This window comes from Eulemur rufifrons, chromosome 10 (assembly GCF_041146395.1).
Source record: "Eulemur rufifrons isolate Redbay chromosome 10, OSU_ERuf_1, whole genome shotgun sequence".
Classification (NCBI taxonomy): Eukaryota; Metazoa; Chordata; class Mammalia; order Primates; family Lemuridae; genus Eulemur; species Eulemur rufifrons.
Window position 1 is genome coordinate 30,985,654 of NC_090992.1, and position 19,890 is coordinate 31,005,543.

General features: G+C 54.1%; 1 protein-coding gene across 3 annotated transcripts in view; it reads right to left on the reverse strand.

The window, feature by feature from the left end:
• Nucleotides 1-5,338: 5,338 nt before the first annotated feature.
• The window catches only part of NDST1 (N-deacetylase and N-sulfotransferase 1), a 59,300-nt gene continuing 44,748 nt past the window's right edge, over nt 5,339-19,890 (reverse strand). For all 3 annotated transcript variants that reach the window (XM_069483921.1, XM_069483922.1, XM_069483923.1), the window contains 9 exons: nt 17,989-18,117; nt 17,305-17,487; nt 16,253-16,349; nt 14,951-15,074; nt 12,686-12,860; nt 10,355-10,525; nt 9,581-9,690; nt 7,452-7,554; nt 5,339-6,538 (listed from right to left, as the gene is read on the reverse strand). In XM_069483921.1, coding sequence (XP_069340022.1) covers nt 6,419-6,538; nt 7,452-7,554; nt 9,581-9,690; nt 10,355-10,525; nt 12,686-12,860; nt 14,951-15,074; nt 16,253-16,349; nt 17,305-17,487; nt 17,989-18,117 — 1,212 coding nt within the window. In that variant the 3' untranslated portion in view covers nt 5,339-6,418. The remainder of the gene's footprint in view (nt 6,539-7,451; nt 7,555-9,580; nt 9,691-10,354; nt 10,526-12,685; nt 12,861-14,950; nt 15,075-16,252; nt 16,350-17,304; nt 17,488-17,988; nt 18,118-19,890) is intronic.

Below are 19,890 nucleotides of genomic sequence, written 5' to 3' on the forward strand. Positions count from 1 at the left end.
AGGTTGCCCGGGTGGACTCCTCGCTGTAGGGGATGAGGACGGGCTGAAGGACTTTTATTCATGGAACCTATTATTAATAGAATTCCAGGAATCTCGGGACCGCTCCGAGCAGCTGGGCTGGGTTTTCACGATGTTTCAAGGACTCTTAGGGTTCCAACACAGGATGGGAGACAGGGAGGAGGGGAGCTGGAGAGAGTCCAGAGCCTCACCCCTACTCCCGCCAGAGCACCCTCACCTTCACCTGGTTGTCCATGAAGTGACTCTTTCAAAAAAGAATCTCAGCTGTTTTAAAATTCAGAACCCTCGGATGTAGTCGGACCCCTCAGCTGCACAGGTGTTCCTTCTGTATCATGCCTTCTAGATCCCTTCCTGCCAATGCAGCGTCCAGCTGTGTTCGTCTCCTGGGTCCTGGGAACCAGGACCACCCAGCTGTGCCCCCAGCGGCCCCTCCTCTGCCCGTCAAGCTGTCTGTGCACATTTCTGTGGACCTTCTCAGGCTCACACTTGGTGGCCTGATCCAGTGTTCCCAGATTTTCTTGAGCGTAAGGGAGTCTCTTAAAATACCCAGTGCTGTGTCCTACTCCTGGGGCTTCTCAGTGAGTACATTTGGGGAGAGCCCAGGAATGTGCACCCTTGAAAGCTTCCCGAGGGATGCTGAGGGAGCAGATCCCGACACCTGCACTGCAGGCAGCTGGCCCCCACCCCGCAGGTAGGCTGGGAGGGCTAGAAAGTCATTGGTTGTGCCCAAGGTTTTCTTGGACAGTGGGGCTCTCTGCATTAATTAGAACCCATAGGAACCATCGATCCGAGCCTGGGTTTCCCAAAGTGGAGTGTCTCACCTGCCGGGGAGCTTGTTTAAAATGCAGATGCTTGGGCCCCACCCCACATCTGCTAGAGTTGAATCCCTGGAAGTGGGCCTGGGAATCTGCATTTTGGGCAAGTTCTCCAGGTGAGGTCACTGAGTCCAACTCCCTCCACACCCCCAGAAGATGAGGGAAACTGAGGATCAGAAAGTAAAAGTAACCTGCCCCCCATCCCAATGTACATTAGTGACAGAAATGGTGCCTGCCCCTGAGTCCCCTCTCAGTCCAGTGCTCCGTCCCCGGCAGTTCTGAACAATCCAGCTGCCCTGGGATATGTCTCTGCTATATCTGGAAAAGCTTCAATTTATAACCCAGTGGAAATGATCTGATTTGATCAAGTCACCGTGTGTGTGTGTGTGTGTGTGTGTCCGTGCGCACACGCGCGAACGGGATTGCAGGGGGGTTTGGCTATGCGTGCAAACACTCCTATCTCCACCCTCCCCTGCAGGCCTTGCAAAAAAGGTCCGACAGACAGACAGACAGACAGACAGGACCAATGTGTACAAACAGAACCCCACTTTATTAGCAGTTAGTTCGAGATTGTACATTAATGGAGGAAGGTTCCCACCTTTAACACAACCCAAAACGGCTGGTTCGAGAGCCCTCACAGGTGAGCTGGGTAGCACCCCCTCTCCACCCCTTTCCCCACCCCCCACAAGGGAAGGAAACCTCTGCCTGCTCCCCTAGTGTGCCCCCCACCCTCTCCAGTCAGCCCTCTCCTCTCCCCAGGAAATGACATGAATTTCATGCACAAATTACAAAAGGAGCCCTCTTGCTGAAAATAAAAGCTAGCACAGTCATAGAAAACCCTCTCCTCCCTCATTAGGGCCAGAAAGAGGAAGAAGAGCAGGCGGGATAAACTTCTTAGGACAAAACACTGCCAGAGTCTCCCCCAAGCCCTTGGCATTGACCCCACATAAAGCCAATGCCCATCCCTCGGGGGAACTAACACAATCTCTGGCTGTCTGAGCCGGTGAGAGTATCGGCTCAGAGACGGCAAACCAGGGACCCAGCGTTGTCTTGAGGGCCTGGGGCGGGGGGCAGCTCTGGGCCCCCATCCTCATTTCAACTAGGGCAGAGCTGCTTCCTTCCTGCACGTGTGAAAACCCCAGCTGCAGCTGTACCCCACCTGCTCGTTCCACAGATGGGGAGCAGAGGCCCTGGGAGGAAGATGGCCAGGCTGCTACTAAATGCACCCAGTGGGGAGATCTCACAGCTCCTGCCTCCCGCCTAGTGTTCTCCTCACACTGCAACTGGGGGAGACCTTTCCCTGGTGTACCCCAGAGGCCCAGCTCTGCTCCAGGGCACAGACCACAGGCCTCCGGGAAGCGAGAACCCTGGGACCATAAAACAGAGAGAGACAGAGAGAGAAATGCTGTGTTCGGGGCCCTGTGGTCCATCCCCAGGGTCAGAGGGGGCGGCACAGGCACTCTCAAGCCAGAGACGGCTCCTTCCCAGCAGGTCCCAAGGCTGCCTGGCCCAGCCTCCTTCCAGAGAGCCCTCCGTCCCTCCCTCCCAGGCCCAGCCTGACGCTGCCTTCTCCAGGGAGCCTCCCTGGCCCTCCCCTGGGCTCCTGGAGCTCTGACAGGCTCCTCTGCTGCTTTGGCACTTGGTACAGGTGACAGTGGAGGCGCATCTTAGGCAGGAGCGAAGCTGTCAAGTCAGCGCAAAAGGCAAAAACCCACGTAGCCTGACTTGCCCTTGAAAACACAGGGGACAGAGGAAGTGGTCATATGACACTATGAGGGAACAATCCCACAAATCCAGAATGGGGGACTTCGACAGGACAGGAGGCCTGCTGGTCTCAAAAACGATGTCATTTAAGAAACTCAAAATAGGCAGAGGGAAGACTTTTCACCATTCAAAGAGATTTAAAAAACACAGGTAGAAAATTGCAATGTCTGCACCTTGACTGGAGCCCGATTCCAAAACCAGGTAAAAGCTATTTGGGGGACAATCGGGGACAATTGAATATAGACTGGATAGCAGTTGTTGTTAGGAAATGACTTGTTGTCTTGACTGCGATGTTGGACCAATATGTGGGAAAACGCCTAACTCTTAGGAGTTGCAGGCTGAAGCATTTAGGGGTAAAGTCCCACGACCCTTGCAACATACTTTTAAACTAGGTCAGAAAAAAATATATATATGTACAGAATGAGAGAGAAACAAATGTGACAAAATGTTAATAATTTTAAATCTAGATGCTGGGTGGGCGGAGGTGATAGTGAAATGTCCGGGAAAATACTTTTGTACTCGCTCTTCCCATTAACAAGCCTGCGGGCACAACTCTGTGTTAGGACCACCAACCTCTGCGGGCCAGTCCAGCCGTCCAGCTTCCTTAGCTGGGCCCAGGAGCACCGACTGCTTGTATACAGGGCTCGGAAAGCCCCATCTCTAAGCTTCACATTCGTCCTCTGAGCGGCAAGATGCCCACATCATGGAAGGCTCTAGAACCCAACAACTGAGGCGGCTGTAGGTGACACCTCCCCCCGGCACCCTCCCAAGGCAAAGGTTCGTGGAGGGGCCTGCAGCATGGATGGTGCAGTCACCTGCACAAGTTAAGCCCGTTCTCTATTTTTTTGGCCAACGCTTACAGTGAATTAGTGGACATTGAAGACTGGCCACGCTGCCCCACTCACCTCTGGTCTTCTCTTCCCGGGAGGGGGCGTCTGTGTGCCTAGTAGCCGAGAGCCCCCAGGGCAGCTAACTCCCCCTCCCCCACGCAGTACCTGCAGGTCCCGGCTGTGTCTGGGCCTCGTGGGTCCTCAAGAAAGATCTGTTAGTGGGAAGGGAAGTAGCAGCAGAAGCGCCCTAGACAGACGGATTTGGGACACGTGGCAAGTCCGGTCCCCAGGCTCCCTGAAGGGCCTGGGCACAAATATCTCCTCTGCTCTCGCAGGATCCCAAATCTGCCCACTCCTCCCTGAGGCCAGAGCACAGGGAAGAGCAGCTGCCTGCCAAGGAGGGCCAGCCCCAGACCAGCCCCAGGCCAGCCCGACTCTGCATTCCAAGCTCCGAGAGAAGGAAGCAGCTCCCCAGGCCCAGAGGGTGGATTTCGGAACGTGGGAGCTGTAAGGTCTTCACGGATCACAGAGCCCGGTCCCCTCGCTGACAGGTAAGAAGTAAAGCTGTCAAGTCAGCGCAAAAGGCAAAACCCGTGCAGCCTAATTACCCAGGGTTTGCACTACGGAAGCCGCCCCCTCTCCGGGAGTCTGGCTCCACGGTGCGGCCAAGAGTGTACAAGTAGACGTGCCACCCTGTCCTCAGACACCCGCTCCTCGTCCCTGCTGGGCCAACAACGCCCAGGGCTCCCAGGCTTGCAGGCCCCACTGAGAAGCGTGAGGGGGCGCTGCCGTCTACACAATGAAACCACAGCGGCTGGTCCCCTGAGTGTCCAACTTTCTTCTCCGCCCCAGTGGAGAACTCGAGAAAAGGGCATCAGTTCAGAACGGACCCGGGCGCGCGGGCTGGGGCAGGACCTCCAGGCGGAGAGAAGACGGCGACGTACATGCGCACCTGGGGGTGGGGAGGCTCGAAGGCACCCTGGCTGGGAAGGAGTGGTTTGTCCCCATTTTCTGGAATGACCACAGTTGTGACTGAGGGAGGGACAGGAACCTGGCACAGAGCAGGGTCCCCAGAAGGGCTCAGAGGCAGTGTGGCATTGGAAGAAGAGCACTAGACTCGGAATCGGGGGCCTCAGGTTCAAGGCTCGGCCCTGCTCCCAGCCAGCTCCGTGACACCCGCCAAGCAGGCCCGCATCATACCCGTCGAAGGACCCTTCCAGCCCAAGACGCTAGAGTCTTCTGAGCAAGACAGGCTCTCCAGAAAGCACTTCCCGGGTGTCAATTCAAAACTGAACTGGCAGTTGGAGGGGGCCGGGGAGAAGCACCCCAGCCTCAGTCACTTCACATTGTTAAGGGGGGAGAGGAGCAGACCCCGATCAGAAATCAGCCCAGAAATCCCACTGTCTACAGGGGCCGGGAGGCGGTGCTGTGGGTGCCGGCGGGCACCCCAACGCCCAGAGCAGCTCCCAGCCTAGCACCATGTGAGGGAGAGGGGACGGGCCGGCTTCGGCCCCAGCTCTCCCATCCCAGCCCTGGCTGTTTCCTTTGGCCAAAATTTTCCCAGGGTCACGGGCTTCAGGAAGCCAGATTTCCTGGAGAGAGCAGGTCTCACCACCTCTGTTCACCCAGGGTGGCCCCAGGACAGCCGCGGCACTGGGGAGAGCGAAGAGAGACCTCTCCGAGGGCACCTTCGTTCTGTCTCCTTGAGGCCCAGACACAGACAGACACACCCTCCCTCCCTTCCATCTCATTCTCTAGCACTAAGATAGGACACCCCCTGAGACTGGGGCTTACCACCATTTTGTACGACTGAATTAAAAACAAACCCAACCAAAAAAAATATAATATATATATATACACATTATATATATATATATATATATATATATATATAAAAAACACAGTGCGACCCCAGCACCCAGGGTATAAACTCTGGCACCAAGAAAAAAAAAAACAAAATATTAAAATACTTTAGCTTCTTAGTATTTGGGAGGTTAAGGGGGTCTCTGGAAACCCTCAGCCACAGGAAGCTGGGGCAGAGCAGTGGCCGGCATCTCACCAGCTCTGCCCTCGTCTGCCAGGAGCCGAGGCTGGGTGGGTGTGGGGGCGCGTCTGTACAGGGGAACACGCAGCCCGGCAGACTCCTGCACCGCCTCGGTCTTTTACCACAGGAAATACCACACACGTCATTCCCCAGGGTGAAGCAGGGGTCCAGCCGAGGCCTGGGTCTCTGGGCCCAAATGGCACGGCAGTGCCCCGGGGCCCTGCAGGAGGCCTGGGGGCCTGGATGGATACTGTAGGGACCAGAGTCTTTCCCCTAAACGGGAAGGTGAGATGCGAAGGTGTGAACCGCACGAGGAGGCTCAGAGTTCTCTCGAGGTGGCCACCCTCACATCCGGCCCAGGGACTGACTCTGGGTATCCGGCCGACCCCTTTGAAGAGCCTGGCTCGAAACAAGCCAGGGAAGTGTCCAGTCTCTCTCCCTGGTTTGGCAAAAGGCCCGGCTGGGCTCTTCTCCCTTATTGTCAGAGGACAGGGAAAATATGGCAGCTAATACTGAGGGGACGCCCTGCGGGAGCAGGGAGTGACAGGATGAAGGAGAGGGGAGGGTTGGGAGAACACAGTGAGGGACAGACAAGAGAGTTTGTGGACTCCCCCTACCAGGAAATGGCCGTCCACCGACAGGAAGTGGCCGTCCACCAACAGGAAGTGGCCGTCCACCGACAGGCAGTGGCCTCCCCAGGAAAGGCTGTGAACAGAATGGACCTCTGGTGGCTGGGAGGTCCTGTGGGCCACAGACCAGCAGTGGGTGTCCTGAGGCGCTTGCGGACCTGCCTGGGCTCTTCTCCCGGCCCCACGTGGGCCGCAGCAGAGTATTGCTCATAAGTGCTTGGCCGGCCCGGCCCGCTCCCCACTCCGCAGGGTCTGGCTCAGCGTGCGGCGGGACGTCCCTGCCGTCACAAACATTCGGTCTGGCTGTGGTGGCCACGGCTACCTGGTGTTCTGGAGGTCCTCCCGCAGCCAGGTGGGCAGTGTCTGGCCCATCTTGTACAGCAGCTTGGAAAGCTCGATGTTATGGTCCCGGTAATAGTCCTTCAGGAAGGCTCGGGACTGTAACGGGAAGGAAAGCTCAGATCTCGGTGACGTGCTGACTCAAGAGTGACCCCCTCTTCAAAACCACCACTCTGCTGGCACCATCCCATACACCTCTTAGTTATTCCCAATTGTCTTCTAAATGGTAGCTTCCAACAGAAAACTCCTGTGTAGTAGGAGCACCAAAATATAGCCCACAAGGTCAAAATTCTTGTGATAGGGAGAAAAGAGAGAGAATTAATCAAAACCAGGGACAAACAGGAAAAGGGAAACACCACAAGATTCACAGTCCGTGACCTTTCCCCTTGTTTTTCCACATGCTGTTCTGTCCTCAAGAATGGCCCATCCTCCCATTCCAAAGTCCTAATCCTATGGGCTGAACCCCATCCTTCCAGGGCCAACTCCGGAGACTGCCACCCCTCCTTTGAGAAGCCTCCTTTACCTCTCCCAGCTGCAAGGGACATCCCCTTGCTCTCAATTCCCAGAGCCCTCGGGTGCCCCTCTTACTGCTCAAAGCACTCTCTGCCTTGTATTCTATTATACTCAGTGGCACGTGTGACTCCTCTCCTAGACTAGGAGTTCCCTGAAGGCAGAGACCATGTCTGACATCCTCACGACCCCCTTCTATGATCAGCCCACTGCGCTCCAGCCTGGGAGGCAGAGCAAGACCCCACTGACTCAAACTGTACAAAAGCAATATATGTAACCAAAATATGTGTACCACTGCAATATTCTGAAATTAGAAAAAAAAAAACCCCACAGCACTCAGCCCTTCGTAGAAGGTAATAAATACTTGTTTGACTAACTCAATTCTGACCCCGTCCCAGCCTGTATTTCCTCCTCTTAAGAATACTGTCCAAGAAAAGGCTCCTCCCATTCAGAGACCCCTCCCACGCATGCAGCTGCCACGGGCGGTATGTCCACCACTTACATCCAAGTCCATCTCTGGGTATTTCCGGCCCTTGCTTTTGCCCAGACACTTGGTTTTTCCTCCTTCGAGCAGTTGGCACCAAAATCCTTTCTTTGGATCAAACCTGCGGGGCGGGGGGAAGCCTCTGGATGAGAGCTAGCCCAGCCCATCCTCTGCCCACCTTACGGCAATGCTCATGCACCCCAGGAATGGCGGAGCCCAGCTCAGGGAATCTACTCCCCTGCGCACACGCTCGAACCCGTGCTGACCGGGTGGGCTCCTATTTGCCGTCTGTCGGCTCACACTTTTCCCTGGGCGACACCAAACACACCTGCCCTTCTTCCCAGCAAAGGGCATCTCACATACTCTGAGCCTTCTCTGGGCCGTGCAGCCTTCTCTGACAGGAAATGAACACTTTCCTATCCTTCACTGTTCTGGGAAATCTTTTCCGAGCATTCTCTAATTCAGTGGTATGTAACTTTTTTTTTTTTTTTTTTTTACCCAAGAAGCCTTCTTTACCCCTCCCAGCTTCAAGTGACAACAGGGGAGAAAAAAGCTCAGTAAAGGTTCTTTTGCTTTTTAATAAACTGCATCTTAACAAGAAATACAATATCTGTCTTTTTTTTATTTTTATTTTTTTATTTTTTTGGAGACAGAGTCTCATTCTGTACCCTGGGCTAGAGAGCCGTAGCATCAGCCTAGCTCACAGCAACCTCAAACACCTGGGCTCAAGCGATCCTCCTGCCTCAGCCTCCCAAGTAGTTGGGACTACAGGCGTGTGCCACCACACCAGGCTAATTTTTTTATTTTAGGTAGAGATGGGGTCTTGCTCTGGCTCAGGCTGGTCTCGAACTCCTGAGCTCAAGCGATCCTCCCGCCTCAGCCTCCCAGAGTGCTAGGATTACAGGTGTGAGCCACTGCGCCTGGCCAAGAAATGCAATGTCGGCAGCTGCGCTTAAGCACGCCTACCACTTGAGAGTTTCGTTTTTTTGGAGTAACTTTCAGAAATGACAGGGCAAGACTGCCTTCCGTATCCAACATCATGCTCCCTCCAAAGGCATTTTGGGGATATGAGATCTGAAGCTGTCACGGAAGGGAGGCACACTGGTAATAGAATGCAGCCCAGATCAGGAGGCTTTAGGACAGTCCTGAGCATGAGGACGTCAGGAAAACAGAATTCACAATCTGGCAGGTGAAAGAGAGGGATTTCTGAATGGGTCACAGCATAGGCATAGATGATGGTGATGATGACGATGACAAAGACAATAGCAGCCACCATTTACTGAGCACTTAGTACATGCCAGGCACGGAGCTAAGAGCTTCACATGCATGCTTTCATCCAATTCAGTGATCCTCCGGAGATAAGAATTATCATCTTATCCCCAACTTCCTTACAGATGAGGACAGCGAAGCTGGAAAGGCTAAGGAAATGGACCTGGGACCCTAATGCAGGCGTCCCTGACACCACAGCCCACACCCTTGGCAGGTGCCCCTTTCTGCCTCAAGGGGCAGGACTGATTTCCCTCCCTTCTCCACCTTCACCTTCCACGACAGTGAGAAAGGAAGGTTCTCGCTGCAAGGCTTTCCCAGGAATGGAGTCACAGACGGTGACTCCATTCCTCCTTCTCTTGAGGCTCCTCATCCGGCCTGACCTGTGACAGTCCTGGAAGGCAGCGGCTCCCAGCCCTGAGCCCCGGCAGTGCGGGCGGGCGCTTACGCACCACGGGAGGGCATTTTCAGTGCACTGGTACCGGGTTCTGAGTGAAGGAGTTTATTAGCCACGACAATTACATGTGTAGTTTTCTTTTCCTGAAATTGTATTTTAAGTCAAAATCTAATGCTAAGAATGCCTGTGGGAATTGGGGCTGCTCACTGCTGGTCTAACTTATTTAGATAAAACACTCTAAAAACGTTCAGCCCAGACTGAAGAGAACACCCCAGGGTGGGCTGAATAGAGTAGGACAGATTAATTACCTCCTTTTTTCTTAAGTTGATACCTTTATTAATATGACTTGAGTCATATTAATAAAATTTCATACTTGCTGATTAACGAACCTGTGTCTTTCCCATAATTATTCAAGCCTTTGGCTTTCCGGCCCAGGTCCCCGATCAGGGAAATTGCCCTGCTGAAAGGCCAAGACAACACTCACGCCAAAGTTTTGTGGTAGTCAACGGTGTTGGTCACCCCAAGAAACTTCTGCACGGTGTCCATCACTTTGGCAGGTTCTGTTCGCAGCAGTTTGCCATCCAAGACCAGGATCTGGGAAGAAGGAGAAAGAGAAAGGTGATCTGGACCTGCTTCCACTCTAGCGGCAAACAGGGGCAGCACGCACAGCAGCAGGCACGGGCCTGCTTACAAACTTGGGACCCTGCCCTCTCTAGAATCTGGTTCTTCCGCTGCAGTTGGATAACAGGTATCTCCGAGCCTCAGTCCTCTGTGGTCTAACTCTCTGCCAGCTTCCCCTGCCCGATGTCATTCTCTCTTAGAATTTAACCTACAACCAAAACCCTGCCTGCCCCTCATAGCCATGCATCTCTCTTCCAGCCTCTCTCCGAGCTTCAGGCCCACGTGTCTCCTGCTCAGATGCTCCAAGTGTTTCCCTAAAGGCCTCCTGTGATCTAGCCCCTGCCTGCCCCTCCAACCAGGCTCTCCCTCCCAGTCTCCTTGCTCCCAGCTGCCCAGCCCAGGGATTTCTGGTCCCCTTAGGGCTCCGGAGCTATGGTGATGGGACACGGGCTTGGGGAGTTCTCATGTAACAACCTGGGGACAAACAGGGCTAAAACCCTGTTGGAGACCCAAAGGTCTGGCTCTCCAGTGAGGGCGTTTGTGGCCCCGGGACTGGTGAGGGAGATCCTGGGCTTTCTGCTAGCTACAGCACGCCAGCACTGTGATTGCCTCCCAAGGGTCAGGGACAGGCAGCTACCTGGTTGGCGTGAAAGGCGCTGAGCCAGCGCTCGATGTGGGTGGCGTACCAGCCGGGGACCAAGCAGCGGTTCTGGAGGGCGCGCAGCTTTGAGGACGCATCAGGGCCGGCCGTGATCACCTCATGGAAGGTGTACTTCAGGGCCACTGGGTCATCATGGGCTCGCTGGTGCTGCAGGCAAGGGGAGAAGGTCGGCATGTCACAGGGAAGGCACAAAGGAAGTGGCCTTTGTGGGACACCATGAGGTGGACAGATCCTGGGCTGGAACCAGGAGCGCTGGGTTCAAGTCCTGGCTCTGCCTCTCTGCCATCTGGCCTCAGGGAAGCCACTGGGCCCAGAGGCCCCGTTTCCCCATCTCTGCAAGACGGGAGTTGGACTAAACCAGGGCTTTTAACAAAGATCGGTCATTTGTACCCCATCTCTGTGTTTCCTGCCACATCCACAAACCACTTGTATGTGCCAATGTCAACATAATGTTCTTTATACTGACTCGCCTTTCTTTTTCACAAAAATTTATTTCAAAAGAAAACTCAATATCACCTCCATAAACAGAAAACTAGGCTCAGTTATCACATATAGAACACAACCATTCATAAATGCAGAAAAACAAAGCAATGTTCTCAAACTCCAGCCAGATACAAATGTCTGCTACAGGCCCGGAACCCAAGGCTTATACTCTCTTTATTGAAAACAGAGCTTAGCAGTGTTAGAAAGGACAAAAGAGCCACTTGAACCAAAATGAGCATTTTTCCTTTCTGAAATCAGAAGGATTGGGAAAGAACTGTAAACAGGAAGCTGCTAAGTCTGAACCACCTAAACCAATGCCACGGATCATGAGAATCTGCAGAATTCTCAAAGTCCAGAGTTTGGGCGAGACCCTCACCAGGAAAACCCCTCCACCGAGGATCCCACCCAGCCCAGGGCAGCGGCAATAATGGTGCACAGCAGGCTCCTCTTCATCCTGACCTCCTCCTGAGACAGCCCAGCACCATCCTTCCAGCACCTTCCTAGACCCTCCTGGTGGGAACTAGTCTCTTCTCCTTATCTCCCTCACCCCTCTCAATTGTGGACAGAAGAAATAGGGTCTTAGATTTAGAAGACCTGGATTCACCATGCCACCGAGTGAAACTTGCTGAATGCTGGTTTTCTCATCTGCGAGAAGGGGACACACAAACCCCTCCAGCAGATAGCTCTCTGCTCATCGCCAGGAGGTGGGGCACATGGCACGGCAGAAGAGAGAAATGCCCTGTGAGTGTTTCTGAGGTTTTTTCCCGTAAAGAAAAGGCCCACAGGAAAGGCCTCAGGGCATAAACAGAAGCCCAGGGGTGCAAGGGGAAGCGAGGGCTTCCCCATCAGGCTCCAGGAGTGACAGGAGGGGGAGAGAGTCCTGTGGGACTGGGAGCAAAGAGCTTCTGCACCTGCCTCCTGCCAGCACTGCGGGGGACACGGTGACGCCCCAGACAGGAGCAGCCACTGAAGTACTCAAGTGAGAGGCCCAAAGTGGGGCAGGGAGCTACCAGAAGTGGCCAAGCCTGAAGGGGCCTTCCTAACCAGGACAGTGGGCACTTCCCAAGTAACTTAGCCCACGGTGCCCCCAACACCAGGAAGACGCCCAGTCTGCTGGGTTGATGAGGATGGTCAGGACTTTGGCCTTGGACAACAGGGCAGCTGCCTGCTAGGGTGCCACTTCTGAATCAAAATGCTCAGCAGTGTGGCATAATCCCAGGAAGACTGACAGCCAGGGGAGGGACTTGCTCCCACCCCCACAAAAGGCCTCAAAGTGTTCCTTTAAGCCCAGGGGGCTGGCACTCAGAATAAATTAATTCAGGTCATAGAAGTTAAAGAAAGTTCTGCTTCTGCCGTGTCTCAAGCAGGGACTAGGAGTCATACCTCTAGCGTGTACCGCAGTCCAGGTAACCGCCTTACCTGAGCAGGGGTTTGCACCCTCCACTGAGATGGCAGATCCTGTGTCCCGTCCCCAGAGCTCCCACCCCACCCCACGCCACCCCAGTGCGCAGCAAGGAAGCTGCAGTCGGCACGAGCCCAGACCACTGTTCACCAAGTCTACGCTTCGAGGTTCACCCAGACCCCACTTCTTGTCAGTACCAGAATCAGGGCGGGACCACACGTGAAGCTTGGCTTTTGCCATCAATTTCTGCCTGTGTCCTCGACCAGGGGACTCTGTTCTTACCTACCACCACATTCCAGGTACCTCACGCACAGCCCGCATACAGTAGGTGCTTAATAAATATTTGTTGATTGAATGAGTATCTGATTGTCAGACCGAGCCCCGCACCCCCAACTCAGAGAGACCACTCCAGCCCCACTCACCTGGTACCAGGAATAGGCCCGGTCCGCTGGGTTGATGAGGATGGTCAGGACCTTGGCCTTGGGCAAAAGGGCTGCTGCCCGCCGCGGCGCCACTTCTGAATCAAAGTAGTTGGCGCTTTTCTCAAAGTAGAAGTCGGAGGTGGTGTTGGAAGGGATAGGGAAGAACTCCATGTACCTGCAGGAAGCCCAGAGAGCGGGGCTCACAGGCAAGACTCATGAGGAAGGGGCCTGGGGAAGGCAGCACGAGAGGGTGAGGGTCGCTGGGGGTAGAGCTTCCCCAGAAAGCAAGCGGGGCACACGGCTCCCAATCCAACAAGGGCTCACTCTGGCGGGGATTCTAGGGGGGAATGGCCACTGGGCAGTCTCCCTGTTCCAACTTCATTCCTTTGCAGGGGACGCTGTGGGGTCTGGAGGGTCTGAAGGCTCATAGGTATGCCACAGGCTGCAGGGCATGGGGAGGGGGGTTGTCATTCAGTCCCAAACCCCGGGATCCTGCCCACTGCCCTGCTATGCTCCTGCAGCTACATGCACAGGGCTCTAACTCTCTCTGCCTCCAGGGGGCGCGCTGGGGCTCAGAGCAGCTCTGTGGCTGGCTGACCCGGGAGGGCCAGGGCAGGGAGGAGGGAGGCCCCCTTCTCCCTCCAGAGGGCGGGGTTTCTTTCCTGACCTGGGATGGCACTTTCTAGGCTGTCACTGAGGACCAGGAGACAAGAGGGGGTCACCTACTGCCACCCATATCCCCTTCCCCAGCCTGCCGTGGGTGAGCACAGCTTTCCAGACTAAGGCCCATACCCCACCTGGCGTGATGGGTAGGGTATGGCATTAGTACCCTCTGGATTAAAGACCATCTGAAAACAAAAACACTCTAGACCCTCCCGAGGGCACCTGTTTATGCAAAACTGGAGTACAACTTCAGGGGGTTTGTGGGAAGCAAAGCCCACCCTAATTAAGGTTATAGGATCCCTCCTATATCCCGGGAAAGCCCCAAAGACCCCTTTTATCAAAGTCACCTGGGGGCTTGTTAGGTTCTTGTGCCCCCCCACCCCACCAAGACATACCTACAAAATCAAAACCTCAGGAATGGGGCCAAGGAATTGCACTCTGTCTCATCTTTCTGAATTGTCTTTGTCCACAACCTTTTGCTTGGAATATCTAAATTGAGAAAACTCCAAAAACAGAAGCTTTGTTTCCTAAGTTTGTAGCAAAGCCATTTGGCAGCAAAACCTGACGTATTAATATCTTACTTAGTGTCAATATGCACACACTTTGCTATGGACATGGTAAGGTATTTGCCAGTGGGTGCTGCCCCAGGCGCTGCTGAACATGTTGCCAAATACATGGTTTCATATCACATCACCTCTCTAAAATCTGGAAAATGTTGACTTCCAATAACACGCCTGGGCACAAAGGGTTTTAGATAAGAGATTGTGGACATGTTAGAGATACAGATGGATGGATGGATGAACGGACGGATGGATGGATACATAGATACACAGGCAGACAGACAGACAGACGGATGGATGGAAAGACAGATAAAAGAGAAGTACACATGGGAAAAAAATAGAACAAATAGAAGGCCCATAATCTCTCCACCCAGGTAACCCGCTAACATAGAATAAATAAATAATGGTAAGATACGCACAAGATTTTAAAAGGCAAACAGGAGAGAAAGATGCAAGCTGAAAAACTGGAGAGGAAAGCCATCTCTGCACTGGCCCCCACACCCTTCAGGTAACCTCTGCTGACAGGTTCTGGTGGGAAGCCACCATTTTCACCACCTCCCTAGGTGACACCTTAAGGCTGGTGAGTTGCCTCTGAGGGACCCACCAGGACACCTGCTCCGCCACCAGCCACATGCAGGCTACATGCAGTGGGAAGGGCCAGCTCACACGATGGGAAGGGTCAGACATTTGTACTTTAGGCCCTGCTCTGTCCCCAGCAGACCTGGGGACCTTGGGCAAGTCCCTCTCCTCCCCTAGGACTCAGGATGTTTCTATGCAAGAAAAGGAGGAGTGGACTCAGACTTCAGCAGTCTCTGGCCCCAGGTGACAAGGCAAGGGTGTAAAGGGCTTCCTCCTCAAGTGTCCTGTCTGTGACAACATTCTCATGCCATGACTCAGGTTCACCGTGCTTTGTCCCTGTTTACAGGGACTTTAGCTGCGTGTGAGTAAGCACCAGCTGCTTCCTGCCGCGGCCACAGCTGGCCCCCTGGGAAGGCTCCATGATGGCCTTCCCATCCTGCTATGGACAGAAAGGCCCACTCACCAGTCGATGCCTTTGTGATAGTTGTGGCCGTTAAAAAACTGGATCTCCTCAAAGGTCTCTGAGCTGGGGTAGTTGCTGCTTAGGTCCGGGTGCATGCCCAGGAACAGGTAGAGAGCTGTGGTGCCTATGGGGAGGGGAGGCGGCTGAGACCCAGAGCCCAGCTCCCAACGAAAAGATGGCATCTGGGTCTGGGCCTAGCTCGCCATTGTCCACTGGGAAATCCTGGGAAAGTCTCTTTCCTTCTCTGGGTCTTAGTTTCATCATCATTATAACGAAGGAACTATACTAAATCCAGGATGGCAAACACATAGCATGCATGTGGACACCCTAACTCCTGTACCCACTGCAGACATCACTAATCCATCACAGCATTCTTCATCACTAAACAAAGACTTGGCCTCTGAATCCTTCTCACCACTGTACTCCACAGCCATGCCCAACTGATTGCTGTCTTCCCAGAATCCCTGAACTAGATGCTTTCTGGTGGTCCTTTCCAGCTCTGAACCTCTCTCCTCTCTGGCACTTTGGAGGAGCTCATGACCCTCCAGTTCTGCTAATGTGAAATTCTTGAAGACCTAAGAAATCTAGCTCCAATGTCTCCTATTTTGGGTGCCCCACCCCCACCCCATGCTCCCTACCCTACCTCCTCCTTGGGGAGTTCATTCATTCCCTGTGATGTGAATCTACGGTTTATATGTTATAATGAGAGGGCCCAGAAGAGAAAGAGGCTATAGAGTTTGGTAATTAAAAGTATAAGCTTTGAGGTCACAGAGACCAGGGTTCAAGACCTAGAACTGCCATTACCTAACTAAATGTGTTAAGGGAAGTCACTTAATTTCTCTGAGCCTTGAGTTTCTTGGCTATAAAATGGGAGTACCCATTTGTGCCTTGCAGGGTTGTGTGGATGGCAAATGCTTGCCCAATACTTCTTCCTGCACCTCTGGCAGACATGACTAGTTGATCATAGTCCTCTTTGCACTGAACTACTTTTGCCTGGCACTGCTTAAACTTGCAGAGCAGCTGATCTGGGCTTCTCTGCCTAGACTAGACTTTCCCTGTCCCAGGAGGACACAGGGAAAGCTCCCCGAGGTTGCAATTCAGGAAAAATAGAAGAGTTCCATGCCCACCCTCTACCCCCTTCCCACCTCCATACTGAAAGGCAATTCACCCCAACTTCACTCCTACTTCCTGGGGAAGAGGGAGCAGATTACTGGGGAGTGGGCAGGGGTGAGGTGCTCTCCAGCATTCTGTGGCTGAGACAGTAGGCAGGGGGGGAAGTTGGGCCAAGAACAAGAGACCTACCTGTTTTCTGGGGGCCGATGATGAGGAGCTTCGGGAAGCGGTCACAAGTCTTCTCTTTGGACCAGATGTCTTTGTGGCGTTTGTCCTCACAGGGATCCTAAAACAACAGTGGAAGGGAAGTGAGGGTGCCCAAGAACCCAGTGGATGGACTCCCACTGCACACAGATATGTGGCTTCGACAGCCCTGACTGGCATATTACCTACATGTGTCCTTGTCACAGCCCCACCTCCAGATACGGAGTGGCTGACATGCCCCCAAGGAGCCTGGAAAATAGGGACTCACGAGCACTTGTTGAATTTAACTGAACAAGCTACGTCTGAACCAGGGGTCTGCAAACTTTTCCTATAGAGCTTAGTAAATCTTTTAGTAAAAGTTTAGTAAATATTTTAGGCTTTGGCTACTATCCAGTGTCTGTTGCAATGACCCAGCTCTGCTATTATACCATGAAAGCAGCCACAGACAGTACATACAAGAAGGAGCGTGGCTGTGTTCCAATAAACTTTTATTTACAAAAACAGACCGCAGCCTGGATTTAGCCCAGAAGTCATGGTTTGTGGACCCCTGGTCTGAACTGTGAGACCAATTCCAGCTTCTGCTTCCAGTTTTTAACAGTCCCTAGGCGCAGACTTTCCCAAGAACTATCTCCAAACTCTCCCATCAGTCCCCTTCCCAGCAGCTCAGAGCCTGCTGGAGTTAGAAGGGGGCACAGTGATTATCAAAGGGTCTAACCAAGGCAGGGCAGTCGCTTTCTACGTGTCACCTATATTGTGTTCACTCAGTTTTTGAACACTTTTTCCCAAGGCTGTGCATGAGTGTGCATGCATGTGGGTCTGTGTGGGGAGGTGTGTACACGTATATACATGTACACATATGTTTGCACAGGAGCAAGTGTGCCCACATTGGTGAGCAAATGTGCACCTGAGTTTACATTCAAGAGAGAGTGTGAGGGCGTGGGGGGTGCCGAGCCTTGAGCCCGTGCCTGGATCACGTGCCTGTGAGCAGTGGGCATTCCACCCCTGCAGCAAGGTGCCCAGGCTGCCCGGCCCCCCACCTGCCAGAGCGGGTCCTTCTCCTCGGAGAAGATCTGGAAGTACTTCTGGGCCAGCTGCACCGGGGGCAGCGTCTGCAGCCGGAGGTTGGTCCAGGAGTGCAGGAAGCGCACCAGATGCTTGAAGGTGTACAGGCCCAGGCGGTCGTTCCCATAGTTGGACAGGTGTGTCATGAAGATGCTGATCTGCTCCAGGGGAGGCGAGGAGGGAGGCAGGGGCTGGTCAGCATCTGAGCCACCCTCACGCCACCTCTGACCCTTCTGACCCTACTTCAGCATGCAGGGCTGCCCAATGACCAGGGCAAGGTGTCCTGGGGCCACCAACAAACTCGCTATATGACCTTGGACTGGACATAGCCAGGTGTGAACCCAGAAATGGGACACGGACCTGATGTGGGAGCTATTTGTGTTTTGTTTTGTAAATTGGGGCGGGGGGGCAGGAAAGGGAAACATGCACAAAAATGCTAACACTTCTGTATTAAAGTTAAACAAGCAAGCTCTGATTCTGTAGCCACGGTCACACGGCAGGGGCAGGACGTGGCCGGGGCTCCGGGAAGAGCAGGTCTCCCAACTGCCAGTCCCTCCCTCGCGGCTCTCCGCCCTTTCCTGGCTCCGGAAAGCCTGCGTCGGACGCAGACGGGCTGTCCAGCTGCCCCCGCACCACCAGCCACGCTGTGGAGCACTCACAGGATTGAGGAGCACGGTGAGGAAGAGTTCGCCCCCATTGATGATCTTGTCCAGCTCGCTGGAGCCACCGGGGTACTCGTTGTAGAAGATGGTGTGTGTGAAGAGGCCGCAGGTCTGCCTCGGGAGGACCTGGGGATGGGGCGGGCAAGAGGAGCTATGGCATCTCCGGGCATGGGCGGTGGCGGGAGGACCCTTCCTCGGGAGAAGGGCCAGGGTGTCTCCTCAGAAGGGCAGCCTCCACGTGGCCACCCAGCCCCCAAAGACTCTCCGCAGCCTTCGACATTCCCCCGAGTGAGCCACAGGCCCTCGCTGCTTTACCAACTTCACTGCTATTCTCTGCACAAAATGAGCAGGCCCAAAAGTAACCAGGTGGGAATGTTTCTGGAAAGTTGGACCATTCGCAGCAAGGATCCTTGGTCCTCCCTAAAGCAGCTCCTGGGTGCGCCCTATAGGCCCCCTCACAGCATTCAAACCTCACTGGTGGCCTTGTGATCACTCTCGGGCTTAGCATTTGTTGTCTGTCTTCCCTCATGAAACTGTGGGCTCCCAGGGAGCAGGGAACACGCCTGCCTTGTCACCACCTCGTCACCAGAGCTCACTGAGTACTGCGGAGGTCGGTGGTGGGCGGGTGGGTGATGAAGGCACAAACCTGCCTTCCCACAGCTGCCCACCCTACCGGGGACAACTCACCCTCCCGGCGCCTCAGGCTAAAACCCTTACAGTCATGCTTGACTCCTCTCTCCCCCCCACACCCTATCTCCCAGGCCTCTAACACATTGGCTGTAACCATTCCAAGTCCAGAATGTGACCCTGCCCCAACACTGTGCCTGGGTCCAACCGCAGTGCTTCCCAACTGGTCCCCTGCCTCAACCCTCATCCCCAACAGTCTCTGATCCACACAACAGCCAGAGAATAGAAGTTCTTTTAAAAGACCAGTCGGATCATGCTCCATCCAAAACCTTCCCATCTCAGACTAAAAGGTGAAGTCCATCCACTGGCTGGGCTTATGTGGCCCTAACAATCTGGCACATCACCTGTCTGTCCTCAGCTACCCACCTCCCCTCACTTGCTGCCCGCCAGCCATACTGACCTCCTAAGTGGCCCTCAAACACACCCTGGACAACCTGCCTCAGGGCCTTTGCACTTGCTGTTCTCACTACCTTGAATGCTCTTCCTTATATAGCAGCATGGCTGATTCCCACAAAGGCCTTCTTAACCACCTCATTTAAAATAGCTTCTCCTGGCTGATCCCCGTAATCCCAGCACTTTGGGAGGCCAAGGTGAGAGGATCACTTGAGGACAGGAGTTCGAGGCTGCAGTGGGCTGTGATTACACCACTGTTCTCCAACCTAGGTGACAGAGCGAGACCCTGCTTCTAAAAAACACAAAACAGCCCCTCATTTCGCCCCTCTCCTCTCCCCCCACACTCCTTATCTCCCTTCCCGGCTGACCTCTCTCCACAGCACTTATCACCATCTGACCACATTTCACACATGCATGAGCACACTGTCTCCTGCCCTAGCACGTCAGGCCTGCAAAGGGAGGAACTTTTCTCAGTTGTGTGTACTTCTGTGTCCCCAGTGCCCAGCAAATGGACCTATGCATAGTAACAGCTCAAGAAGCATCTTTAAATGAGCAAACAAATGAACGCAGCAGAGCCCTGTGCCACGTCCTCATCAGAAGCCCCTTTCAAAAGGCATGCCCACTCCTTGATCCTCTGTCACGGAAGCTTCGAAGGAGCTCATGAAAGGGGCCGCCTGGCAGCCCACCTTCCCTAGGGGAGAGAGCCACAGATGCCAGAGCAGGTGGCAGAAACTCGTCTGCAGCCCCTAGGCCACACTTTCCAGGACGCCACGTGGGCACACACACACATGCACCGGACAGGCTGTGCCCACCGTCCTC